Below are 27,607 nucleotides of genomic sequence, written 5' to 3' on the forward strand. Positions count from 1 at the left end.
AAAACATTTAACATTTTTGGTTTTGTTTTGACGGCTTTACTTTTGTTTATGTTTTTCTCTTGTATGTCCAAAATTGATTGACCTTACAAGTTTCACATATACAAGCTATTGCAGATTGTTTTCAGTGGCAACTCTTGTAATTTTTCTTTAAAATACCAGTTTTTCAAATACTTAAGGTCTCTCTTTATTTAAATTTAAAAGCCTGCAAACATGTTTTTGGCTTAATCTCCTAACTGTATTGGTATCCTTTCTTGGCCAACTGATATTTGGGGAAAAAAAATAGAATAGTTTTGAAGCTGATGAGAGATTCTTTGGACGTTATTGGTCTGGCTGTGAAATTAAGCAGCTTTTTGAAGAATCGATAATAGTTTTAAGCTTGCAATCTTGAAAATATTTCTATCTACCTGTTAGCCTTTTAGCCTGATTTTTATAATTCCCATAATTCTAAAAAGAAAAAAATATCATATTGCTTCCTTGTTTTTAGCCTTCAGTCTAGTGTGAAAATGGAAATGTTGGTTAAAGTTTAACCTAAGTGACCAACTGATATTTGAGAACAAAATATACTAAAATTATTTTCAATAACAGAGAAGATGTACTCAATATTTTCCTGACTCCTTACCACAGAGAACTGCTTTTCATGACAAAATTTAAAATCCATCTGTAAGGTTGTTGCCATGTGCAGGAACTCTTGTCCAGAGGAGGAATAATATTGAGTAAGAGAAACATTATTGCAGGAAATCAGCATGAGATACCTTTTGTCAACAAGAGAGGAGAAGATTTCGATGCTGGTGGTTAAGGAGTTCTCCTGATTAAACTCCAGGCTGTCCACTGCTATGTGTCTTTTTTTTTTTTTTTTCTTGGAAAATGCAATTTTTTTTTTTTTTTTTTTTTTTTTTTGGTGTGTGTTTGAGCACTCTGATGACATCTGTGATAGCCATTTCCCCATGGTTCCAGAAAGTTTCTTTTAAGTGACTAGATCGATGTAAGGCAGAAATTCTTTTTATCTGTGTGATGTATTCCTGGCTTGTGTGCCTATTCCCATGCAGAAACGCTCCAATTTCAGATGGACTGTGTCTGGTTTTGCCACAGTGGATATTGGTGTAGTCTGAATTTTACAATTTAGCTGGGAAGAAAACCCTGGGGACATAATTTCAGAGTCTTAACTTATTCACTAGAGGATGCTGCTTCTCATACAAATTGCTACAAATCTCTGTACTTACTGAGGCCAACTGTGAAATGAGAATAATAATGCTTATGCACCTTTATAAAGTGATTTTAAATCTACAAATGGAAATTTAAGTTCAAAGCATTATTATTATTAACCACATTTTCCAGATAGGATAATGAAGAAGAAAGAAATGTAGCTCCTTTTCTAAGTATCTTCTCCCCAAGTGCACTAACATGCTGACCAGGGTGTATTTTCTGTTCCTCTCTGGATCTGATAAACTGCTGATAAGAGTCTTTTACAGCTGATAAGAGTTATGTTTAGTCTGCATAAATTATGCTTTTAGATATTCAGCCATTATTTCCTCTAGATCTTGACCCAAATGTTGTTTAACACATAAAAATCTGCTCATCAGGATAGAAATAATTTAAGTTTCCTTAAAAACTTTCATTTTAAGGGGGGGTGCCACTAGACTGACTATTATATGATCATCAGTTCTATAAATTGAATTAATCTCTTAGTCCATGAAGCAGGTGGAGAAAGCCAAAGATTTCCGCATGCAATCATATTACAAAAGTCATTAGATTAAGAAATAGTAATAAGCATGGTACTGTTTCAATCACCCTTAAAGGTTTAAGCCTTTAGGATTTGCATTTTTAAGGGTAACTCCTTTGCTGCAAAGTCCAGAAAATCACCTTAAATGTGTGAAAGCTAATGGTAAGGCTGTATGTGGGACTTCTTTCACTGAAAATGGCAACATTTGATTGATTTTAAAATCTGTCCAGTACTGTGAGGCTCAAGTCTTTGAAGCACAGTAATCAATTGTATGTTAAATTTTAATTTCTGGCTGGAAGTACCAATGTGACTCAGGTTGCACACTAGATTTTCTGACTGCGTTGGGTGCTCCCTAGAGCACTGATTTTGCAGAGGTTGTGGTAGACCATAACCATTGTTAAAATGGAAACAAATGTGTGGTTCTTCTGGAATGGGTAACGTGGCTTTGATATTTACATCTACACCTGCCCTACAGTGCTGTTTTGGTGGATTTTTTGGACTGTGTCACTGATGTCTCAGGCTGGGTGTGCTGAATGCTAAGGATGTTTTTAAAGGGCAGTGCTTAAATGGTGAGCTCTTGATACCTCTTTCTCTGTATCTTTCTGTCTGAACTGTGAGGATGTGTGAACAGCTGTGCACACTCAAAAGTCAAAGAGACTTTAGAAAAAAAGATATTAAACTAAGCTGGAGAGAAAGGCAGTTCTCTGCAAACATGTTGGACGATCACAAAGAGCTCTGGTGGATTTGGATGGAGTAGCAGTGTAAGCACTAGCATATGCTTTGAGGTCCACTTTAAATAGCCAAATAAACCAAAAGGCATCAGGATGAATTTACTTTATGGTAGTCTTTGTATTCAGGAGAGGTAATACAATTATTTACAATATAATGTTGTGTATAAGGAACTTAAATTAGGTCTTGGTAAGAGATACTGCTTATTTTAGAAGAGATGTTCACTAAGGCAGTCATTATACTTTTCTACTGTAGAGATTTATGGTTTTGAAATGGTTATGCCCCATAACTCTTAATTAAGCTTGACAGTTTTAGCATTGAAATTGAAGTAGTTGGTTGGAAAGACAGTCTGCAAACAAGAGCTTCTCTTAATGGTCCCAGAGCTTGTGTTTGTTTACAGGCTTTACTGTATTGTGAGAAAAGGAAGAAAGTAACAGTTCTCTTTAATTATCTATCATGTGCAGCATGTCAAAACAAGGGACTATAAACTAGCACAAGTGACTTACAGTAAAAGTGGTTATCATAGACTTTGTGTAGTGACTAAACCTACCAAACTTTATTAGAGTGACAGGTATCTTATGGGAACAGTTTGTCATAATGATTTGGAGGGTCTGCTAGAGTGAGTAGTCTACTTACAGACATGACCTACTTTTTTGTGAGCTGATCTTTGCTGGATATGGTGTCCTGTTCTGCCAGACTATAGTGATCCCTGTAATGCTGTCACACCATTTACTTGCAAATGGCTTTTTCAATCTTGTTTAAAAGTTACATGAATGTTAAACAGCTCTCATTACAAAATTTTCAACATTAGGTAATTATTTTATACCTGTGCAAGAAGCATCAATATTCTGATAGTGTTCTCTCTTTGTTACTTTACTTTGTTACGTTACTTTGTTACTACCCCCTAGTTTTATTCCAAGACACAGGTGTTGGTCAGCTCCTGATTTAAGTAAGCTTATTGTAGCTATTCAGTCCACAGAACTTTGATTTTAGGTCTTATTTTTCTGCCAGCACAGTGACATATTACAGAATAAAATGTGAAGAGGAACTTCATCCAGGTTACATAAAAAAATTCCTTACGTGACTGATACCATAATGCAGTTTTCATTGCCTTTGTGGTTTTTGTCTTTCTTTTTGTTTATTTTACCTTGTTTTCTCCAAGTGTAGATTTATCTACTTACAAAATATGTACAGGTAGGTCCTAAAATGTTTTTGTTAAAAAAATAATCCAGTGGTGGATGTAAAGTTATGGAATGTCCTAAAGAAGGCAGCAAAACTGAGCTGCCTTCATCAGGTAAAAAAAATTGCTCTAGAAATAATAAAATGAAGCTCATGAAATCAGAAGACATAATTTTAAGAGTGAAATGTTTGTGAAGGCTGGGAAATTAAAGTCATTGTCTTTCCTTCCTATATCTGTTAAAAACTCTTTGTAATATAAGAAAACATTCCTCTCCTCATCATTCTTTGCCAGAATCTTACTCCAGGGGCCCAAACACTCTCCCACTGCCACCACTACTTGTGTGGGCTGTTGTTACAACCATCTGGAAAGCTCTCTTTGCCTTTCTGAACCTTCTGGATGACACTCTGGACCTTGTATCAGATCCACTCCCTACAAAGTACAAAATAATCTGCTTTGGGAAAACAGCAAGACTGAAAAGGTGGTATGAGCACAAATGTCCTTTCTGACATGCACCCCAAAGGGGTTTGAGGTGTTGCAGAACCAACTGTCTCAGCATGGATTTTCATGAAAGCATATGAGGTAAAATCCTGGGAGTCAATGGGAGTTTATTTATCAGTCTCAGCCATTATATCTGAGGAGTAAATAATTAATGTTACAGGGGTCACAATTTGCTCAACTTTTTTAAACTCGGTGAACTTAGTAAATATGAACTCCAACTATCTCCAAAGTACATTGTAGCCTGGTTGAATGCTTTGTGCTTTTAAATAAGTGCTTAATTAGTACACATGAGTTCAGGACAGTGAAAGATAGAGTATTTCATTTGGATGGCTGAACAGAAGTAGGGAAAGAGAAGCCTGTAATTGTCCACAATGGAGTTTGGCCAGAAGCCATTTGTGATTTGTAATGTGTCTTATAAGATAAAGCTGAGAAGTGGAAAGGAACTTTTGTTTTTTCATGTGGACTGATTTGCTGCATAAGAGCGTGATCTTCCTACAGTCACATAATGCCTGTTTTCCTCTTTCTGAGGATGGGACGTTGCTGTGTGCCTTCACAACATTATACTGGAGTTTAGCCCCTGAGCTACTCAGTGGATGCACACTGGACTTTTAATGATGGTGTACTTGCCCTCAGCGTGGTAGTGAGACTGTATATACAGGGAAGAGGGAGAAATTGTATGCAAAGTACAATCCATCAGTGTAAGTGTACTAAGGAGGAATCAAGCTGAGTTTGGCAGTGGGAATACCATGAGAAGTGGGAAGACTGAAGCATCTAAAATCCTGCTCTGTGAATTTGGACATTTTATGCTGTGTTGCAGAAAGTTGTTCCCTCCTTTTATGACTGCTAGTTCCAAGTCTTCTGAAGATAGTTAGAAAACCACTCTTCTTGCCTGAAAATTATCCTGCAAAACCAGAGGTAACACTGTTCTCCAAAAGCATATCACACATTAGGAAGGAGGCAGTGGATATAATCCTGTAATACCATGATGAAGTAATTGGAGGATGTATTCAAAGTGGAAAAGAGAGGTTTGAATAAGTTGGAGCACAAACTTTGTTTAGGTCAGTGAACTGCAGAATCAGACTTCCACAGGCTACTCATGTTTTATGAAAATAGTCCCATCAATATATTTAATTTTGTAGCAGGGAGGGAAGAATTTTCCTCCCCAAGAATAATGTCATGTCTGGGGTGGAGAGCACTGTCTTGACTGAATTTGGATGAGAATGAATTTTGATAGAGAGGGAACCTGAATGTGGGTCACCTGAATGAAGGCATGCACTAACTTTATCCATGCTGATAAAAGGTATAGCTCCTTCCCAGTTCTTAAAAATGAGATAGCTGACATTGTGAAGCAGGATCTAATGGGTATGCTCTGAAACCAGCTACTTGAAACATGTGCTTCCAATGAGATCAGTAAAGAAATGTCTCGTTGGTGGATAGGAGTGGTGTTTTGACATCAAATGAGGCACTTGGTTCTGTCAGCCTTAAAGTGCATCTTGGTGCAAATAAAATTCAGACTTTTATGTGCATAGGAGATGTTAGTGCCAGGCACTGAAGGCTCAGTGGAGTGCTTGATAGCAGCGAGCAGGGGTTCTAAATGCTGTGCAGTCAGGCACTTTTGTGTTCCCATGGTTTTTATTCTTTGGCCAGTACTCTAATATGTGAATCATTAAATGCATATTATATTTTGTCAATCCTGTAGAAAATATCCAAAGATATCTGTTGACCATAGAAATGGCGCTGTACTGTTTGCTGAGCTGAATGTTTGCTGAAGGGGTTGTGCTTCGTACCTATTTACCCAGAGAGACTGCTGACATCTGCCTGCTCTGTCTTGTGATTCCTTGAAGTCACCTTGCCCTTGCTGTGTGCAGATTGAGCTGACAGTATCGACTGCCGAGGGAGCTTGGATGCCTGGTTGTCTCCTTGGAAATAGAGACATCCCAGATAACAAGTATTGTTAGTGTGATGTGTTCAGACAGTGTTGATGCTGTGTTTTTAAAATGCATGGAGGGCATTACATTAGACCTGCTATTACAGAGCGAGAAAGTGAGCACATACCTTTGGTTTTCATTTAAGGTTGGAACTTCCTTGAATAGTAATAGTTGTTTATATTTTCTTAATATTTGCTTTCATTTTCACTTTGATGCGGATTTAAGCTCCAATTCAATGGTCTGTGCCTAGAAGTTTTAAGCACTAAAGTAAATTTTACCATAAGACTATCGATATTTTTGTAGCAAGACTGTTTGTCTAATTCTTGTCTCTTAAGATGTTCCAATTGGTACCAAACTTAAAAGGTGTCAAATGGCTACTGTTTCAGATTATATCTTGCCTGTGAATAACAAAGCAAAGCATTTATTATTTTTGTAGTGTAGTTGAGGTGAAATTAATGCATTTTAAAAGTTTACCTTAAGTGTGAAAATTGTGTCTGATTCTGCAAATTTGGTGACTAGTTTTCCCATTCTGCACAAAATTGTTTTTCCTCCTGCTATTTCACTTCCTATTCATCACTTCAGCATCTCTTGGCTACTTTTTCCATGCCACAGGATAAAACATACCTGAATAATGTTGTAGTCCTCTACTTGTCTGTGCCTGTATCAGTAATCTCTCTTTTTTGGATTGTTGGATAATTTGAGTCCAGTCTTGAAAACTGGAAGAGTGTAAGCGAACAGGTGATAATATCTCAGCTAAACCAACCACTGCTGCTTCCACTTAATTCTGACCTTTGCTGTGCTTGACTGGAAATGAAAGTCCAGTTTGCACAAAGTGCAGAATGATGGGTATGGTCTGGCCACATCTCTTGAGACAAGCCAAAAGGATGTGAGGTAAATCAAACCAAAGGCCTTGCAGTTGCAAATGGTGCATCTGCCAGTGTATGCCTCAAAGAGCTTGTTTTATGGTTTGTGTACATTGCTGCCCCCCTCAAAGTGACTGGTTACTCCACTGTGTTTATTTTCAAATGGTAATGGGACACAAGCATCATTTCCATGTACATAGAAGTAAGTGCAGTTATGATTTCTATTTAAATAGTCAGTTCTCGTGATTCAGTTGAGTTCTGTGTTGCCCTAGAGAGTTGAATCCTGCCGTGAAGTTTCTTTGTGATGCTGGACAAGTTATCTAAAGCTGAAGATTCACTAGTGGGAATTGTGTGACCTCATTCTGCTTGACCAGACTGAGATGTTTGACACATAAAGAGCAGAAGTCCCAAGTACTCAGAAATGCAGCTATAGACTATAGGACTTAGGATGAAAAGAAGTGTCCCATCACACACTGAAATCAGAAATGCAGCTCTCACGTTCTCCAGAGAAGCATCAGCATTAATTGACAAATTCCATTGCAAGGCATGGCACCTTTCTAGGCACAGTGGTTGATGATGTGGGTAAATTATCCCATGTGTGTGGCCATGTTTGTAACTTATTGTGAGAAATTAGTTGGTTTGAATTCATCCACATAAATTCTTGTAGAGTGTTCTCCAGAGGGTAGCACATTGTAGCTTTTCAATAAGACTGCACAAATCCTCTTTTCTTCCTGCTCTTCCTGTTGGAATTTGCCTGGAGAATTAAGAGCTGCAAAATATTTTAAAATCAATAGAATTTACATGAAAAAATGACCACTAAAATGCATTGACAGGGATAACAGTGCCTTTGCACAAGAATCGGTTGGGTATGCATATTTGATTTATTCATTCAAGAAGTTTGAGAACATGTTTGTAATGTCTGTGATCCTTTTGCATAATTTGTGCAGGTTTATTATTGGAGTTATCACTGTTATGAGGAAAATTAAATGGCTTGTTTGGAGGCTTGGGATTCAATGTGGAAAAAAGCAGCTACACAATGTTTTATAAGCAGTGGCTATAATTAATACAGTAGTCTAAGCTTAACTGTTTGTCTGAATTAAAGCTGACAACTACCTTTTCAGCAAGAGCACAGATGGAGGAAGTAGATTTTACTGACTTGAATTCTTTCCATTTTCAGAGTAGTAGTTCTGCAGGAGTTGTGAAACTTTTAGAATGTGAAACGTTTATATTTTAGAGTGTTGATTTGGTCTGCATAATGATCCTGGGAAATTATCCTTTTTTATATTTCTTGGTATAACAGCAGAGCACTGGGTTTCCCAATGAAAGGAAGCACTATTGAGGGAAATCTTGGTTCAAGAAAGAGAACAGCAGAATGAGGAGTGTTTTTGTGTAAGGTGCGCTATTTGTTCTGTTCAAAGTGAGGTTTTAGCCTAAAAGATAACCTTAGAAAGCAGCATCTTAGGGTTTGATGTAAGTGCTTTTTCAGGAGTTTATAATGCTATATTTATAAGTTTTAAGTCCCTCTCACACCTTCCATACATGATAGATAAAACTGTCAGATTGGCTCTTATAAATAAAAATCTTAAGTTTAGAGCCAAATTTTGATGAATATAAAATTACAAAAGTGTCATGTAAGTTAAACTGATCTTGTGGCATAAAATATAAATAAAAATTCAGAAGTCAAAAGCCATGTGGCTATTGGCATATTTACATAAATATTTTACTGTGGATCAAGAATATAATTTTGAAGCAAGTCTCATGATCCTGCCTGTTTGCTGTGGTTTGCTTTACATTGCAGGGCGGTTTTGGAATATGTAAACTAATTTCCTTTTGGATGAAAAGGTGCTGCAAGAGTGCACATAACTCTCTCTTACTGCTAATGGGTTTACAAAACCAGACTAAACTTAACCTGAAGTAGCCTCTCTCTCTCCCTTTCTCCCAAAACGTGTATAATGTGAATATCATACCTTCACCACCAACAGTTTTGTTTTACAGTCTGATTTTATTCTGCCATGCTACTTGCCAAGGTAGATCTAGATACTACTCATAGTGAGCTGCCAAAGATATTAACTGATAAAATCAGAATCTTGTCTTGTGAATTGGAAGCCAACTTTCAAGAAATGCTATATCAGCAAGTAAATTAGGAATTGTATGTGTGAAGCAAGTAGGAAAATACAGGTGGGTTTTTCAATGTCTAAAAAAACCAAAAAGCAAACAACCATGATGAAGAAAGCCTTTCAGGAAAGGGGGAATGATCCTTAGACTGACAGACCCATTCCTCCTTAGTTTCTAATCAATAATTTATTTCATTCCTAGTGGTGAGATTTTTCCATTTGAGTATTTCTTGGAAGTGGGTGGTAGCTCTTCAAAAAGCCCTGAATGAAATGGTCCATTTCAATAAGAAGAGTATCAGTTTTGACTTAACAAAGCACCTTGGAGACAGGTTCTTACTTGGCAGAAAAATGGTGCAGATTTTGTGCTGATCCCCCAAACTCCTTTGTTTTAGTTTGAAAACCCCAAGTTGTCACAGTAATCTTGCTCTGGTGATCTGTAGCAATAGCTGGATCAATTGTCACTGTGGTTTTGTTATGTTTGCTGGTTTCATGAACTGCTTTCTCTAGGGTTTATTATGGTAGGCTCACAGTAAATCTAACTTATGTGGAATTCTTAGAATCACAGTTTTGGTGTTAATTCTTGTGCAGCTGAAGGAACGTCAACCAAAGAGCTGCCTCAGCCTGTTTCTCTCCTCTCTTATCAGTCAGTTTTGGAACTGTGAAAAACAGCCTTGTCCCTTCCTACATACTCTGACATTTAAGTAGCAGTGATTGTTCATTTAAAATTAATCTGAGGGGTAGGAACTTTCTGAGTAAGTTATGGTACTGGAAAACAATTTTTTTTTTTGTGTGTGTATTTGGGGTTTTTTGTTTGGTTTGTTTTTTTGTGTTTTTTTTTTTTTTGTTTGTTTGGGTTTTTGTTTCATTGGGGGGTTTTTGTTTGGCTATTTTTTGTGGGGTTTTTTGTTTGTTTAGGTGTGGGTTTTTTGTTTGTTTTTGCTATCATGGTATATTTATATATATCATGGTGTATCTGTAGACTGACGGGAGAGCAGAAACATGAGCAAGAAGAAATTCTCAGTGAGATCATTTAGAGCTTTTTCTCTCAGAAGCTGTTTTTTATTTGGACATCCACCTATATGATCAGGAACGTGTATAACTGCAGTGTCTTTTCAATGGATCTTGGTTAGTATCTTGGGTATTTAGATATATTTCTATCAGTATACAAATTTTCTAGAAACTTATAACCATCTTCCAACTTTCAGCTCTACCCTATAATACCTGTCTCTTTCCTACTTCTTCCTCTGTACTGAACCTTCTTCTTTAATGATGTTTGATAGATCACTGGAATGGAAAGGAATGGCTCCTCTTCAGGCAAACGGTAAAATGCAAATACCAAAGAAACAAACCCAAAACGTTCATTGTTTAGTGGAAGCCACTTTGTGTGTCTGAAACTCTGAATTTGAAGTCATACTTTGTCAGCACCTTGAGGTATTCCTGTATCTTAGCCCAGCGTGTCCCCCCATTGCGTGTTACCACTTGTGTCATGTCAGAAAGTCTGGGAATAGCAGTGATCTTTCCCAAAGGGCCTCTTGTTTGAAGCATTGAAAGTTTTTCCTCTGCTTCAGAAAATTCAATACCAACATACTCACAGTATGCAGAAAAACTCTTAGTGATACGATGCTAACACTGAAAGAAAGCAAAGTGGCATATATTATTTTATTGGCTACCAGAGCAGAGGTTGTCTTTAAAAATATGTGTGCCTTTTACCTGTGCTTTGTGACAGACATATAGCCTGAAGACTGGCACTTGGCAAAGGGAAATCAATTAAAAATGCATAAAAAAAATTATATGATAAATACTTATAGAATAGATAAATATAATATGACAGGGAGAAGCCAAGAAGGCTTTTAGAATAGCAAATCTATGCTCTAAAATATATTGGAATTGTTCAGAGTGAGTTACAATGTGGTAAAATGTCACTGCATAGGCAGTGCATAGGCTATCAGATATTCACAACACTTTTGATAAAAGTCCTTTTCAAAGCAAGCATGAGAAGTTTAAACAAAGAAGTTCAGCTAAATAATTTTGGAAAGAAGAAAAAGAAAACAATTTTCAGGAAGAATGGGGTGATGGTGCCAGTGTAGAAACTTGTAGGCATTGCTGATTGATTGATTGATTGATTGACGGACTGATTTGTAACTTAGGAAAGCTTTCCAACAGGAATAAAAGTGATCCAGCTTTATTCAAAGATTAGGAATTTTCCAAGTCTGCTAGAAGATTTTTAAACTATATTTTTTATGTAACTGCCCGTTCGCATAGTTGTGCACATGTTCATTCTTACTCAGTAAGTTATGCCTCTAAGACTTTAAGGTTTATAAGCATCAAATAGAAAAACAAGAGGGGGGAAGAATTTGGTTCCTTAAATGTAAGTAAAAATTTCCTATAGTAATCCTCCTTTTCTGTAGGCCTGTACATCACAGACCTTACTGTGTGGCTAATTCTTCTACAGGAGAACTTTGACTATGGGACTTGACTCCATTTGTTCTCTGTGTTGATGTAAATATCAAGAATAAGCTGCAGGTTTTGTAGGGAGCAATTTATTCTTTTCTGCTTTTGCTGCAGATGGTTGAATTTGTCCAAGCTGCAAGAGCTGCAAAAGTACATAATTAAAGAGAAAATTTTACTAAAAATGGAAGAAACTATGCAAGAAAGAAACTTGTTCTGCCTTTAGCAAAAGGCTCACAAAAGTTTCTTCAGTGGAGATATTCATATCTGGGGATATTGCTGGTGATTTCTTGCTTACAGAAACCTCTTTCCCATTAGTCCAAACAGAGCACAATGTCAGTAAGAGTTGGGTCAGGGTGCTAATTATCTTTGTGAAAAATAGATGGGTAGACAGTCCAGGAGATAGATGTGTCCTAATTTGTTGAGTGCTTTTAAAGATAAATGGCCTTGAAGTAGATTTGTTTTCAAATGAATAGCCAGTAGAGTGTTCAGAGCAGTGGCACAGTGAGCTCTCCTCAGTTTTTCTCACAGTGATGAATGTTGCATATTCTGTCTGTTGACGTGGTCTTTGCCATCAGATGTCCCAATTTATTAATAGTTTTTAGGGCAATGGTTGTAAATTATTGCAGCCCAATTTTATTACTGTTTTACGTCTACCTAGGACTGAGCCTCGTGTGCACCTTTATATTAACTCAGCAGGCACCATTAAAATATTGACATTTAGGCTCATTTTGGTAGCATTAATCATAGCATTAATCATAGCATTTTATCATGCCTTAATTGTATGAAATGACTGGTTTGAACTGACTGGAGTGTTCATTTCTCTAAAAGCAGGTGAAGCAATAATTTCCATTTCTGTACTTTTTCAGCCCATAACTGTACTTTGAAAAACCCAAACAAGAAACAGACCTAAAGACATAATCCCACCATCTCCTAACTGTGTGTGCTGTGGGCATCTACTTCTTAACTTCTGTGCAACAACTGAACATGTAAGACCCAGCAGCTTTTATGGGCCTCACTGGAAGCTCTTGAAAGTGTCATTTCTGAAAATCAGCCTCTGAAATCTCAGTGTAGACACCTACAGCCAGGCCTTGGCTTCAAAAATGTACCCTAATATATATAACAAGAGTACTTCTGATGTGCAAAAAGCCCTGCAATCTGTGTCTGTTTCCATATGCTGAAATGGCTTAAGCGTTTAAAACAGGCACAGAAATGCCTTTTGTGATTCACCAGCAAGAATAGGCTTACAGCACCCATGCCTGCTTTGTCTTACTATACCAGTAACAGAACCTTGATATTTGCTGCTCTTTTCAATGGAGAGCATCACTAGATGGTTATGTTTAATACAAGGAGTTAGCAGCCTTTCTCACTTAACAATCATTAGGAGATCTGCTGCTGAGGTCCCATTTTGTGAGGCAGCTGGAAATTGGCACTTAATTTAAACGTATTGTTTTCTACCTTTCTCTTCAAGTTCAAGGACAAGGCAAAACTGTTCAGACTACACAGAGAAAAAACTTTTTCTCACTTTCCTTTGTTTATTTGGTCTTTCCACTTCTCCACTTATTCCCTGTGAAAATTTATTCCCCTATATGAATTAAATGGAAGTGAGACCAGTGTCAGCAAAGATGGAAGCAGAAGGCTTGAGGGAAGGTATTTGAAAGCACCAGGCAGAAGATAGCTATGATAATCATGTAGACTTCTCACTGGAGTGAAAATCATCTAGGTCTTCATTTCTGTTTCTCTTGATACTTATGAAGGAGGACAATACTATTGCTTCTGTTTTAGGAAACTGAGGCCTCGAATGGGTCTCAGATGCAGAATAGTGGTATCCCAGTCTGCTAACCTTCACTTTGTTCTCCTAATCACACATTTAATTAATTATTTTAAAGGCTGCCCCTTCCAATTACCATCCTTAGGTGTTCTTTCAACTTCAGCAGTTTGACCAGCTGTATTTTCCTTGATAACAGGATAAAGCTTAGGCCACAGGCTTCTACTGTAGCTTTCTGCCTCCTGCTATACTGGATCTTCTCAAAATACTTTAGTGATAGAGGTTTTCTTTTTTCAGTTACAGTGGCTTCACATGACCAAAGATTATTCATTAACTTGATTGCCTAAGGATATCAAACTCCAGGGAAAACTTGTATTCCTATATGATTGGCAAGATAATTAGGAAGTGAAATAATGCAAATCCCACTGCAGGCAGCCATCAAAGATTTACGTATTTACTCTTTGAATTCAAAGTGTGTCATATCATACATCCTTCCTTTCTTTTAAGGCTTTTCTAACTGTAGGTTTATTACTGACCTTCAGAATGCGCGTTTTGCAGGGGCAGGAGGCTTTGTGAGCTCAATCAAGTTGGGCTGGTAAATCACTGAGATTTTTAGTCTGCAGTATCACCTAGATAACACAGGCTAAAGTACTTTTGCTTTTACTAGCTTTTGATTTTAAGCTCCTGAGTCACAGCCTTTCATTCTTTATTTGTAGAGTATCTACCACAATTAGAGCTTCTACGTGATATGAAAACACAGGCACAGAGCCACTAATGGCAGCAAGAGTTCTGCATCCTCCAGGAGGGTAGAATATTGGGTATAAGTTAGAGACATCTTATATGGAGTCTCCTCCAGCCTTCCCCATTAACAGAGACCAGAGTAAGCTCATATCAGTAATTGCTGCACCCAGGCAGCAGTAGCAAGTGGGAGATTTAATGAGGGAGCTGTATAGATGTGGGGTCCTGTTGAGGATGGCCTTCAGTAAGTAAAAGTCACTTATAAATTAAACATGTAACAAAATCCTACCAAGTAAAAGATATCTTATGAAGTTCTGACAGTTTCTCAGTCTGACATTGGTAAAACCTGAGAAGCAAGGATATTAGTGGAGTTACTCTGATATGGTTGGACTAAAATTCGTCTGGCAAAAAAATAAAAAAAAGGACAAAAAAAATCAATATTCTTGCTAATGAGAACCAACATTTATCTTACAGGGAATCTGAAGTTTTGCCTTCTGATTCTGAACCAGCCTTTCAACAAAGGTCATTTCCATTGTCTGTGGAGCAGAGGTAATAATAACTTACATACATCTTCATTTGCTTATTTTCTTAGCTGTTACCCAGCTAATGTACTTCGTGTCTGTTGAATTGCAGTGTGGCGATTTCCTCTTTACTAGAGCAACCCTCTGGTGAGGGTGTGAACTGGCAGAGTATGTCCCTTGTTGCTGTATGCAGCAAACCGGCTGATTATGTAAATTCTGCATCCCTGCATTGCACATGTCAGAGGGAACTTTGTGCACTGATCTGTGTAAGACTGTGGCTTTTCAGAGGCTTCTTAGGAACGATCATTGTTTTGCTGACAAAGTGTAGCAGATCAATGATGCATTTAAGAGTCTGGAAGTGAGCATTTCTTTAAAGGTCATCAATGAAATGTGTTAAATTTAATCAAAATAAAATGAACCGTGTAGATATTAAGTTGTGAAAGCGGTGGGGAATTTGCGTGCTTGTCAGAAATATGCAAATCAGATTTCACTACCCCTTTGTTAAATATGCACAGTGCTAATCATCGTCTCTGGTATGATTGCTTCAGATTTACTGACATTTTGTGGAGATATGTAAATCTTTACAAGCTTGGAGCTATTAATTCCTCCACGCAAGAATGTAGTCCTTCAGAAGCTTTCTGAAAAGCCACAGGAACTGTCTCTAACTTATTCCCAGGATGGGAACCTTGCAGAGAGATTCTTCTTAACTGGCTGGAGCAGACAGAGCTATTTGGTTGCACCATAGGCATAAGGACTGGCAGGGGGTAGCTGTACAGTTAAAAGGAATTGGAATAAGGGATGAAGTGAGCAGGATATATTCGTAGCACTTAATTCCAGTAAACCCAAATTAGGTACCCATATAGCCAGAAGAGCAATAAAAACAGGAAAATAATTGTACAAGATGATTCAAAGCATCTGAACAAATGCTGTACCCCAAACAGACTCACTTTCATTTGCATAATCAGCAAGAAAGTAACAAGCACTCAGTGGAAGGGCTGTCCAGTCATTTTATAGATGTGATTCTGCATATTTTTTAATTTAAAAAGATACACTGAAACACCTGCTTTGTATTAAATAGACAAGAAAACAAGGTGAAGCATTTGATCTTATTTCTTTGTCCCACCTTTCCTGTTTTCAGGATCAGGGTTAAAAAAAGAGACAGTTAACCAGACATGCACAGCTTCTGAATGGCGGTATTTAGTGTCTTGTAGTACCTTGCATGTGTTGCTTTAGTGTTGTATTTTCTTGATCAGACTTTTTTTTTTGTCTGTCCTTTGGAATTTTAAATCTGCCTCATTTGATCAAACCATGGGTCATAGTGTTCTTACTGTAACACTAATGAGCCTTTAAACTATAGTGCTTCTTTAATGGGTTGAAATAAGAAGCTGAATAAAGTCAAGTAGGCCAAAGACTATCTAATTCGAAGCTGCCTCAATGGGTTCCTGTTCTCTGAGCATAACTGTTTTGAAAGTGATCACTGGTGCTGTAAACCCCAAAGAGTTTTTGGGAGGAGCAGAAGTCCTAATTAAGCTATTAAGACTTTTGTTGGTAGATTACTTTAAGAAATAGGTGGATATTTTCTAAGTAAAATGACAAATGGAGGTGGTTACATGATAAACATGAAATGTTTTTCTTCAAAGCATCTCAGCTGCAGCAAACCTTAGTGAATCCAGGACAAGGTTTTGGTAATGCCTGGCTTACAGTGCTAGTGGCCTTCTTTAGGTGTCAGCAGTTTTCTGGATCCTGCTTCTGGAGGAGCTTTAGCACAGGGACTGTTGCAGGACTACAAGAAGCTGGTGGTTTGGTATGTGAAGTTCTGAAGGAATCCTTAGGAACAATGCTTGATGACCAGCTGTATATGCTTGAGATACCATAAAGGGGAGATGAGAAGGAAATAATGGGGCTGTTAATCCACAGGATATTGCTAGCTACATAAACTTGGGGAGAAAGAGAGGAAAATACAAAGGAAAAATAAGATAAAATATTGTCTCACTTCCCTGAGTTACAGGAATCTTGAGTTGTTATACTCAGTATAGAATGCTGAGATGTATTATTTTCAAGTAGTTTGGGTCCTGTTGTCCTGGTTTAGGGCAAATTTGGGAGGAAAGCAAATGATACAAGCATCATAGAGTTACCCTACGACACCTATCAAAATAATTTCTTTCATTAGTCCTGTCAGCTTAATGTCAAGTAAAAAGTGGTGTGATGTGAGATGTCTTAAGTTAAAAAAAAAATCACATCAATAAGTGGGTATTCTAGGCTAAAATCATCCCAGGTGTAACTCCTCTTGACCTTGAGAAAAAGTGGTTGCAGCTAATTAACCTTTGTCTTATTACACACATTTATGAAATCTATTTTTACTGACATACTTTCAAAAGAACTATTTCAGTCAGTACAAGTTTGCATGAACCTCCTTCCTTGTGGTTTGTGAAGGACACTGAAATCAGATTTCATCACTTCCAAGAGACCTCTTTTACCATTCTTGCCATACAAGCTGGATAAGTGACAATAGTGAAGGAATACATGGTAATGACTCTATGATTTTAGCCTATTTTATATCATTACTGTAAGGAATCAGTCTAGAATATATTCACTTGTTTGGTGTTTGGTACAGTCATGCAGTATCAGTGCTGTCCTAAAAGCAGGATGGATGAAATGCTGGAGAAGGGACAATTTGCAAAAGCAGGATGAAGACTAACTAATATGGCAGACAACACTGGTTGTTCCCTGAAGGATTTATTGGGCTGCATGTAGTGAGAAGGGGAAAAACCAAATGGCAAGAGAAATTAAAGAGAATAGGTCAGTAAAGGGGAATAGGAGGTAATGTGGAAAATATGTCGAAGAGTCAGGACCCTGCTTTCTTCAGAGCTGCACATTTTTCTGTCTGTGAGTTTTCTATAAGGAAAACTGGATCCAGTAGGCCTTACCTTAACACTGTCGTGCATCCTAAATTCCTACTTATGCAAAGTTTCTAGCTCCTGGATTGAATCTTGTTAATGAAAAAAATATGGTTGTGAAAAAATCCAGTTTGAATTAGTCTCTGGGGCTACTTCTCAAGTGATTTCAAATGTAAATATATCTTTGACAGAATTGACTGTGAGTTGAAAGTCTGAAACTGTCTTTATGTTAAGTTTGAGAAGTAGAGAAGGTTTTAGTAGCTGAAAACAGAATGGGCTTTCTGGGGAATATATGAAAGTTCCTGAGACTTTGATTCTGCTTTTTAAAATCTCTTTAATCAGAAATGCAGTGGCTTACTTATGCCAAGAATTACAGCTATGTCTAGTGATTTAAGTGCTCTGATTTTTTGATGTCTCCCTAGGGAAGAGGCAGAATTATTGAAGTGCTGAGAAATCACCTCAGTGAAATTTGCCTTAAGTTCAGGATCTGAAAATTGTTTCTTGTTTCTGAAAACATTACCCCTACAAGCTACTCAAATGATCCAGAATTTTCTTATATCTCTGCTTTGTGATTGGATGTTAAATGGCTGTACATTGCAGAGTACTTTCCTCTCTTAAATGTTGACAATGACAGCTGTAAAGAACAAGGAGTTATGCTCTAGAAAATAAGATTAGTATTTAAAAAGTCAGAGTGAAATGACAATATTCTATAGCAACCTGATGACATTGGGCTGTATAGTAGGAAAATGTGTCCATGAATATTTTTTAGTTCTCACAATGGTTGTGATATATTGGCCACTGTGCCTTCCTCAAAAGGGTTGTGATTTCTTTCCACAAATAAATACTTTCCGTGAAAGCTTTCAATCGAAGAAAACATGTTGAACAACTTCAAATATTAGCCATTCGTACTACCAAATGTCCTTGGCTAATGTATTAGAGTAAGCTACTAATATCCCTTTGGAACGGGCTGACTGAATCCTGACTTGTGGGAGGTGTGTTTAATGTTGGACAAGTCCATAGAAAGGAGACATCTATGAAACCAGGCTGCAAAAATGTCCTTCAGGTGCACATCCCTAAATAGTCTCTTCCATGGACAGTTCTTTCCAGTGAAGGAACTTGGGATCTAGCTGCATCTTCTTATGCTGCTCTACAGACAACATAACCAGACACTTCATGTGCATAGTATATGGGCATTTTATGACACCTTTTAGGTCATGAAAATGGAGGAGCTCCAGAAAGAGAAATGTTGCTCATCCTGGAGGCTGCAGCTCTATATTGTGTGGGGGGGTCTATATATTGAGATAACAGAAAGCATTCTTCTACAGCCACAGTGTAGTAAGTCAAATCCAAACTCTGTTAAATTGTCTTCAAACAGTATTTACTTAGACTATTTATATTGTGATGTCTTATCCATAAGCTGAGTTTTCTCTATCAATACCCATATTGCAACTGCTCAATCAAAGCAGCTGTTGCACTCTAAATCTTCTCTTGAATGTCAGACAACTTTCCTGTCAAGGCCAGCCCACTCTTTGGTGAAAATGCTGATAATGAATGGTTGGTTAGCACCTAGAGGTGACTGTGCATTACCAAATCTCTCCTTACTAAACAATCAGATCAGAAAAGGTGCTGATTTGTATGAATGATTTCCAAATGTCATAGGGTAAGAATCTGTCTTTGAATGCCACATGCTCCCATACATTTTATGTTCCATATGCTTTTTTCTGCAATGGTGATTGATATTTTGAATGTCTTCAGATGAGGTTTAAGAGGGAAATAAGATACAAGTGCTACTACAAAGTTCAGGTATCAGTTCAGATGTACAGAGGGGAAGGTAACAGATCAATTGGAACAGTTTTAATGTCTCAGAGCAGAAGAAAGGATATTGTAGTTTAATAAGAGGAGGAGAAATAACCTGACTTTTACTGGTGCTATTTTTTTCTTCTCTATGATTGATACCTTTTCCTTTAGTCTTTAGGGGTTGAACTCACCTACACTTACAGAATTATTAGTGTGTGCAGCCATTCACTTGCCTTTTTACCTGTCATCCAATGAGCTTGCCTTGTTGGCATATGGTGAGCTTTTTTCCCACCTTTTATTTTCATTTCTAGCTGAACTTACTTGTAATATATCTCAAATTTGTACTGGACCTAGAATTGGCAGTTGGCATAAAACTTGAGGGAATTCAGAGCAGCTACTATTAATAAATAGGAAAATGTTCATAAAAATGGTGATTGGGATGTCGCATGGACTTGTATGCTTTATTGCACTTTCTAGCAGGCATCCAGACTAGCAGTAACTCTTACTGCTGGCCTCAGTTAAATTACTCTGTTCTCCACTGAGAACAGAGGGACTTTGTTCTATTAGACTTCTAAAACATCAATATGAAGTTCAATTTTCCACATTTGAATCAAAACAGGAATATAATTTCTAGTTCGTGTTTAGTATGTTCTGTGACACTTAAATTTAGTTTTAAGCAACATTTTTTTTATGGTGATGTTCTTGTTGTTGGATTGCATGTAAGTTAGGTCCTTCAACTGCAGGAGTCTGAGAGAAGTTATTTCAAGTGTTCTTAAGGGTTAAAATCTGGCCCTCTCTAGGGCTGGCTAGCACCATGCTTTAAGCCTGGACATGAACCACAGAATTATTTGGAAAAGACCTCCAAGATCATTGAGTCCAGCCTTAGATTGATCACCACCTGGCACATGGCACTACATGCCACATCCAGCTGTTTCTTGAACATCTCCAGGGACTGTGACCTTACCACTTTCCTGGGCAGCCCATTCCAGTATTTAACAACCCTTTCTGGGAAGAAATTCCTTCTGCTGTCCAGCCTGAACCTTCCCTGGAGCTGTTTGAGGTTACATCCTCTTATCTTGTGACTTGTTACCTGGGAGAAGAGTCTGCCTTCCACCTGGCTGCAACCTCCTTTCAGGCTGTTGTAGAGAGTGATGGGGTCAGCCCTGAGCCTCCTTTTCTCCAGGCTAGACAACCCCAGCTCCCTCAGCCACTCCTCACAGGGCTTGTGTTCCAGACCCTTCACCAGCCTTGTAGCCCTTCTTTGGACGTGCTCCAGCTCCTCAGTGTCTTTTTTGAAATAAGGCAAGACAAAACTGGACACAGGACTCAAGGTGCAAAGTAGGGTCTGGGTCTTAGGACATGCAGTAATTTGCACTAGAAGGGATTTTGGGATGAGAACTTTTGTAGATTACGCTTTGCCCATGACTCTGTATAAGCTTGATATCAACCAGATTTTCAGTGGTGAACTAGAAGCTTAAATTTATCTTTAGAAAGCCAAGTTTAAAACTTCAAAAATATGATAAAATTACTCTATTTGTGACATATATATTTTTAGTGCCTTTCTGGTTCGGAATTTGGGCTCTTGAGAGACGTAGCCTAGGTGTGTGGACAATTTAAAAGGTAGGTCTCGGTGCTTTTTGTGAATTTTTAGCAGAGCTAAAGGCAAAGCTGAGGACGGAGCTGATCTTCTAGGCCTTTTGCGTGGTTCAAGTTCCCTCACCATAGTAGAAGTGTGACAGAATGAGGTCTAGATAAATTTTGAGACATAGCAGGCTGAATATGCTTTGTTGTTGATTTTAGTTCTCTGCAAATCCAGCAGCAGGAAATTCTGGCATCTAAAATAATTTTTGCTTGTTTTATGGATTTCAGATTTTGTTTGAAAAATGAAAAAAAAAATAGAGTAATTAAGATTCCCCTCTGTGATGCTTTGAAAAACTAAACCCCACTGAGCTGAAGTTCAGAGTAACAGAACAATAGAGAATTACTTTGAAGTACCAGTGAGAAGCATAACAGATGATTACAGCACAAGGAAAAAATGGGAGGTTATTACAGTGCTTTTTCTATGAAGCCAGGATGCAATCCCATTAGGGGAGTTCTATTGTTACAAGATTTGCTGTATGGAAGCCTTTGATAGCATCATGCTATATATCTGGTTACCATGATGTTTCCCAGAGGACTGTTGAAAGAAGGAGCTTTGGAAAATACTGTCAGGAGTGTGCTTTGGAGCACCCCAAGCAGAAAGAGAAGCATAAGACAATAGGCAAAAAAGATTATTCATGGCTCATTTTGTTAGCAATTCAAGAAGAGCAGTTGTCCTGGGAATGAACTCGAGGAGCAGCAGTGAATGCATGAGGTTAGGATAAGTAAGACCTGGGTCAGAAAAGAGCAGGTTTTTAATCCCATGAAAGGAACTCTAGGATTTTCACTGCCTCAAGCTACACAGTGAAAAGTATATAAAAACATTGTTTCTCTGGGAGTTACTACAGGGCAAAAGTATTATTTTCACAGCTAGAACTTAGCATGAATCCATTACTAGGGTGAAGTGTTAAGGTCTTGTAAAATATGGATGTTATCTAGGGTTGCCAGTGTCAGGGTCTTCTCACTGGCTCAGATGGCCTTTGGATCAAACCATTGTGTCATAGTCTTCATTTTTCTCTTACTCCAGGGTTGCCTTAGGGCAGACAAACCTTTTTTTAATAATAAGGAAATTAAAAAAAAAAAAAAAAAAGAAAGAAAGAAAACAAAAGAAAAAAAGTCTCAAGAAGCCCACAGTGGTACAAGTGCTCACCTTGATCCAGTGATTTCAAATGGTGATTGCTTTTTAAAAGTGGATTTTGTCTTTTTAATTTGCCTGAGTCTTGTTCTATTTCCAGATTTTGAATTTTAAACGTTTTTATTACTTTATTACCATGATTGCAATTATGACTAACTCAGCCAGTGAACAGTTTAACTCTTCTGTAATATGTTGAGACTATGCTAGTATTTATTAGCTACTTGACTGATGGAGTGTGCATCCTTCACTGTGTTCAGTGCCTGAAGGGACAACAGTAGTTTAAGAATATGAATGTTGGACTGCTGGCTTTCTCATCTGAATGGTATACATGCTGTCTTGCTCACCCATATTATCAAGTATTAAAATTGAACTGTAAATTCATGTAAGTAAGAAAATAGCTATCTTCTCTGCTCTACTCATTATCCCTTCTCTTTTGTAAAGTAGGCTGTTTTGTTAAATTTCAGCATTATATAAATGTGTCACTAAAATAGTCTGTGCATTTACATTTAGAAAACAGCATAGTGGGATGATTTTATTTAATGTGTTAGATGTTAGCCAAAAATGTAGCACATAGAAGTGGAACAAGTATTGTGGCTATTAGCATCATTTTTTCTTGCAAGTTGACAATTCCTTATCTGATACTCTGAAAAGACAATAGTGACGTATATCAGCCTGTCTTTGGTTTCATCTACAGTGAATGACATTGGAACAGAAACAAAACATTGTCATAGGTTTTTCATTGGGGAAAATTCCACGGACCTCAGAAATAATGGGGACAAACTATAATTTTTAGGGGTGTTTTATTATCATCTTCCATTGCTGGAAGCTTTATGACTAGCACAGCCTGATGTAGAAGCTATTGATATCAATATTACCTCAGTTATTTTGAATTAATTTGGTTCAGACCTCCATAAAATTCTTTCTTTAAAGAGGGCCTCCCTCCATTTTCACTGAAATAAAACTTAATGTTAACTTGGATGTCCTGGATAAGGCGTAACTACAAGAATCAACATTCAATTCAATGTCAGCTGCATCAGCACTGAAATAATTTGGTACTTTAGAGTATGAGTATCATTCTGTTGGATTTTCTTTTGAAAAACCGCAGCTCCTTCAAACCCTTGCTGCTTATGTTCAGAACCCAAGGTCTGACTCATTGGAAGTTCTGTTTCTGGCAGTGTAAGTCATTAAACAGGTAACTAAGTTTTCCCCTGTCTGAGCATGTGCTTGTCTTTCAAGCTTCTTGATGTTACCTACAACAAACCCTTAGCTTTAGGCCCTAGCTTCCAGAAGCCCACAGTTGTCCATAGTATTAGCTTGGTGTTTCTGAGGTGTAATAAGCTATGACTAATTGATTGTCAAGTTAAACTGGATAGTAACAGAACAGCACACTTGAAATGTGTTTCTTTTGAGGGAGACAAGAGAAACAGGGGCTAATTTGACATTGCAAATCTTTGAAGAGGCCCCAAACATTTTGAAGTGCAAGAATTGGAAAGGCTCAGAATGCATTTAGACTGACCTATTTGGCAACATAAGTGTCCTAAGAAAGAACACAAATGTGTAACATGCTGTAACAGTGACTTAAATTTAACTTGGGGATATGCTAATTCTGTACATTGCTAAGAAACTTCAGATTTTGACAAAGAATTATGAGTAAGTTATTTAGCCCGTGAAAATACATGCTTCAGCAAAACAACAAGCCCATGTTTTAGTACAGGATTCAGGTGGGTCCACTGGATTTTGAAGTCCTTTGAGGTACGAGGCAAAAGTGGTGTAAGTGCAGTGGCTGGCTCAGATCATACCAGAAGTAAAATACTTTGATTATCTCTTGGTTTTGGATGCCTAAATTGCCATCTTAAATGAATTCTGGTTTTCTAACCTTCCCTTTTACCCATCCAGGACTGGGAGGGAAGGTGCGCACTGAGCAGCTGAGACATGCAGTTATGAGGCACATCTTAACGGCTTGGCCTATGTTTCATCTTGATTTAAAACTACTGAAAACACTGAATGTTTGAACAGTTTGGACAGTAAGTCCACTTACTGTCTTGACAGCTAATCCAAGATAAAGGCAATAAGATTATACCTTCTATTCCTAGGAGGATAAATATGAAGTCCCTTATTCCTTACACAAAGCATGACTATGAATAAATCTTTACAAAGCAGCAGTGCAGTAGAGTTTCTCATTCTCTAAAGACTTCCAAACCTGAAGAATTTTAGCAGTCAGAAGAATTTTCTAGCTAAGATTGTATCACAAAAGTAGTGTAGAAATTATTTCTCTCTCATTTTTACAGTTATTTTCTTCCTATCCCAGTTTTAAGTAAATGTGAAAAATCATGTTCTCTGTGGTGGATGCTGCATTTGAAGGGACCTCTGTGGTCATTCAGACTTAAATCTTTTCATTGCTAAAAAGATGTGCAGTAATTACAGATCTGGAACATGATTGCTGATAGTGTTTCTAGAGAAAGTGATTAATACCAGGAAAATGTGCTCAAGAAGTCACCACATTTGGTCGCTGTCAAATGAATTGCCCTTAGCATGACATAGATCATGTGCCAACTCTGTTTAACTGAGCTGTGTAATCATTTTGACAAATATATGTGAGGCTGTCTTAAGGTATCAAAATGTGTATTTACATTGTAGGAAAGGCTTTAGACCATCAGAAGAAGCTTCTGTTGGCAGTAGTAGTCTTACAAAGCACTTTGAGCAGGTTGAACCCTCTGAATATCTCACAGAACGGTCTGGTTTGGTTCATTTCCATGCTTATTCAAAGATTCAGAGACTGTGCTTTTTGATTCGTTTTCCAAAATTGAATAACTGTTACAGAAGTTATGATGGGAACAGAAAGTGAGAAAAGACATGGACAGAAGGAGAAGGTTGAGCAACATGTTCAAGTACATAGAGAATTACTGTATAATCCATCATTTTTAGGGGAAAAAGAGGTCAGAACAAGTGGGATTGTAGCCAATTTTAATTCCTGAGAATATTAACATATTAAGGAAGTAGATTGGTTCTTCAAATCTGTCTATACATTGTCCTTGGTGGTATTTATATTAATAACTGTGATCTTATCAACTGTTTGGCAAAAGTCACAGTTTCCCTTTTTTTTTAATTTATTTTTGTGAACCTGTCTTTCCCCTTGCTTCCTGAAGGGGATATGAAAGCATGAGAGGGTGCATGAGGCATAGCATAGTAAATGTCCATTTAATCTCACACTGACAAGGTTTAAAGTTGCTTAAGTAGTAGATATAACTGGGTCCTCCAGTTATATCTGTCTTAACTTGGGATGTTTAGCTGAAGTATATTTGTTTCCTAGGTTGATGCCAGTATTTTCCTCAGTCAATGGACAGAGATCGGAGTTGTCTTCTGGACTGCAGTAGAAATTTAGATATATCTGCTAAGTACCTACAATTGAGGAGGTGTGGAGGCCTGAATAGGAGCCCAGATGTCAGATTATTTTCTCTTCTTTTTTTCTTTGCCAGTGTAGTGCAAAAAAACAGGCAAGTAAATTCTGTGGGAGTCTATAGTTAGCCTGCTCTATTTAATCTTAGTGTTGTCTTCTACTCTCAAGTCTTTCCCATTAGCCATGTCAAACTTTCTTTCTCTATTTAGCAACAGGAGAGGGACAATAAGGGTAAGGCCCTGGAGGCTGCAAAGCTATCATCTAATTCTGAACATGCTGTGGTTGTCATTTTCCTTGACCACCTCTTTTTCTGTAGGCCTATGCACCTTTGTCAGAGAGCAACATTCTCATTAGGACTTTGTAAAACCCAGATACATATTAACAAGGCATCCAGAGCTAACCTTTTGTCTGGGAGGGAGATTGCTAATGCTCTTAGCAGTGATTTGTGAAGTCTGCTTTGCTTAGTGAATTTAGGATCTGTTTCGTGTTTAAGATTACTTCTATATCATGCATTTAATTTTTATTGCTTTTTCTTTCAATCCATAGATTTGAGTGAGTGTTAATGCATCACTCATATTTCATTAGTGATTATAGTGCTTCACATCCTTTATATTCACCTTCTAGAAATGCTTTGGCAGCAGAACTGACTATGCCAAAATGCATAAGAAAGAGTAGAAATAATAAATGCACTATCAATTTGGCTGACACAGTTCAACATTTTAGGTTTTGTTTGTGACCCACTGTTCATCTCTGGCAATTTGAATATACATACGCAGTGTCCTTTTTAAAAATGTGTGGGACAATAGGGAGGCTCTAGTGTTATTAGCATAATAAATCTTTACTAAAACAATTTTCTTTTATATTGCAAGGGCATGCTGCTGTTGTTCTCTTTTAGATCTTAGAGGTGTGAAAAATTTGTTGAAGTCTGCTGCAAGTCTTAGCAGGGTTGTGGGGGGGATTTTTTTTTTTTTTTTTTCTTTGTGGGGGCTTTGAGGTTTTCTGTTTGGCCGTTTTTTGTGTGTGCAGCCTTTTTTCTTTTGTGAGTGTTCTATCTTATCCCACTGGGACTGCTTATAATAGCATGAATAACTGCACACTGAACCTTTGTCCTTGCTGGTGCAGTAGCATCAAACTGTCTAGGCCACTCCTTTATGAAGGTAGTGTAGGATCCTGTAGTTGATAATCCATATTACTAGCCGTAAAAGGTTGGAAAAAAGGATCTTGGAGATGCTTCAGGGCAACAAATTTACATTTTGTTATGTTGTGATTGCAGTAAAGTATCTAGCTCCTTTCCAGGTCCAGAAAAATGGCACAATCATTGCCTCCAAACTGAATGCTCTGCTAAAAAGAAACTATAAAAGTTTTTGTTCCGAATGGTTTAGGGCTGTTCAAAGCCTATTAATCTCCTTACTCCTAGTTTGTTTGTAATACTTTTCCTAGCATTGTATTATAAAAGAAGAATATTACTGTTTCCATGATTAGTATAGTGGTCTGAAGGGGGCCTAATGATGTGTTTTCCTTCATTCATAGACACAGTTGTTGAACCTGGAAAAGAGCAACTTGTGTGGGTGTTGTTTTGTTTGTTTTTTTTTTTTACTGAGAGGGCAAAGCTACTGTAGACATTCAAATGGGAGGTAAAAGTAATTTTTAGACCCTAGTAGATACTGAATATCAGTGGATTTGACAATTTCATACTGAAGTCTTTAGGATCAGAGAATGGTAAGAAATAATGCTCTCATTGGAGTCAAAACCCCTCTGATACAGACTGAAGAATTTTGAGCTCTGGTTTAGGAGACTCCTTCATGTGAAGAGGTCAAAAGTCATTTGAGTCTGCACCCTTGGGAGTTCAGTGATTTATTTTTCTACAGTCAGTTAGGAGCTATTGGTATTGCCCCAAGGAATCCAGGAAAAGTAGGATGTGGAAGTGGGACATAGATTTGCATAAGGGCAGAGTCCTCACTTTTCTGTGGAAGAGCTCCTCTCTCTGAACATGGAGGAGTGATTGTTTATCTGCATATTTCTTTAGGTCCCTTCAGAGATTTTTCTAAGTCTAGAAGTGTTTCTGGTTCTCATGTGATTCCTCATTTTCTGTTTGGGATTCATCACCAGAATCAGAACTGTGTTTCAAATCATACTGTAAGTACTTACCCTGCCTGTAATATGTCTGAAATGCCAAATGTTTCCAGACACTGACAGAAGCAGGGGAAAAGAGCATCTGGCACTACATTCGAGTTTG

General features: G+C 37.6%; 1 protein-coding gene across 4 annotated transcripts in view; it reads left to right on the top strand.

Annotated features, from left to right (window-relative positions):
- The window catches only part of TPK1 (thiamin pyrophosphokinase 1), a 302,583-nt gene that overhangs the window by 42,606 nt on the left and 232,370 nt on the right, over nt 1-27,607 (top strand). For 3 of the 4 annotated variants that reach the window (XM_041466832.1, XM_041466833.1, XM_041466830.1), the window contains exon 2: nt 14,461-14,535. The exons of the other annotated variant lie outside the window; for it this stretch is intronic. In XM_041466832.1, coding sequence (XP_041322766.1) covers nt 14,461-14,535 — 75 coding nt within the window. The remainder of the gene's footprint in view (nt 1-14,460; nt 14,536-27,607) is intronic. 4 annotated transcript variants of the gene reach the window in all.

Source organism: Pyrgilauda ruficollis, unplaced genomic scaffold (genome assembly GCF_017590135.1).
Source record: "Pyrgilauda ruficollis isolate IOZ18807 unplaced genomic scaffold, ASM1759013v1 scaffold2, whole genome shotgun sequence".
In the NCBI taxonomy this organism is placed as follows: domain Eukaryota; kingdom Metazoa; phylum Chordata; class Aves; order Passeriformes; family Passeridae; genus Pyrgilauda; species Pyrgilauda ruficollis.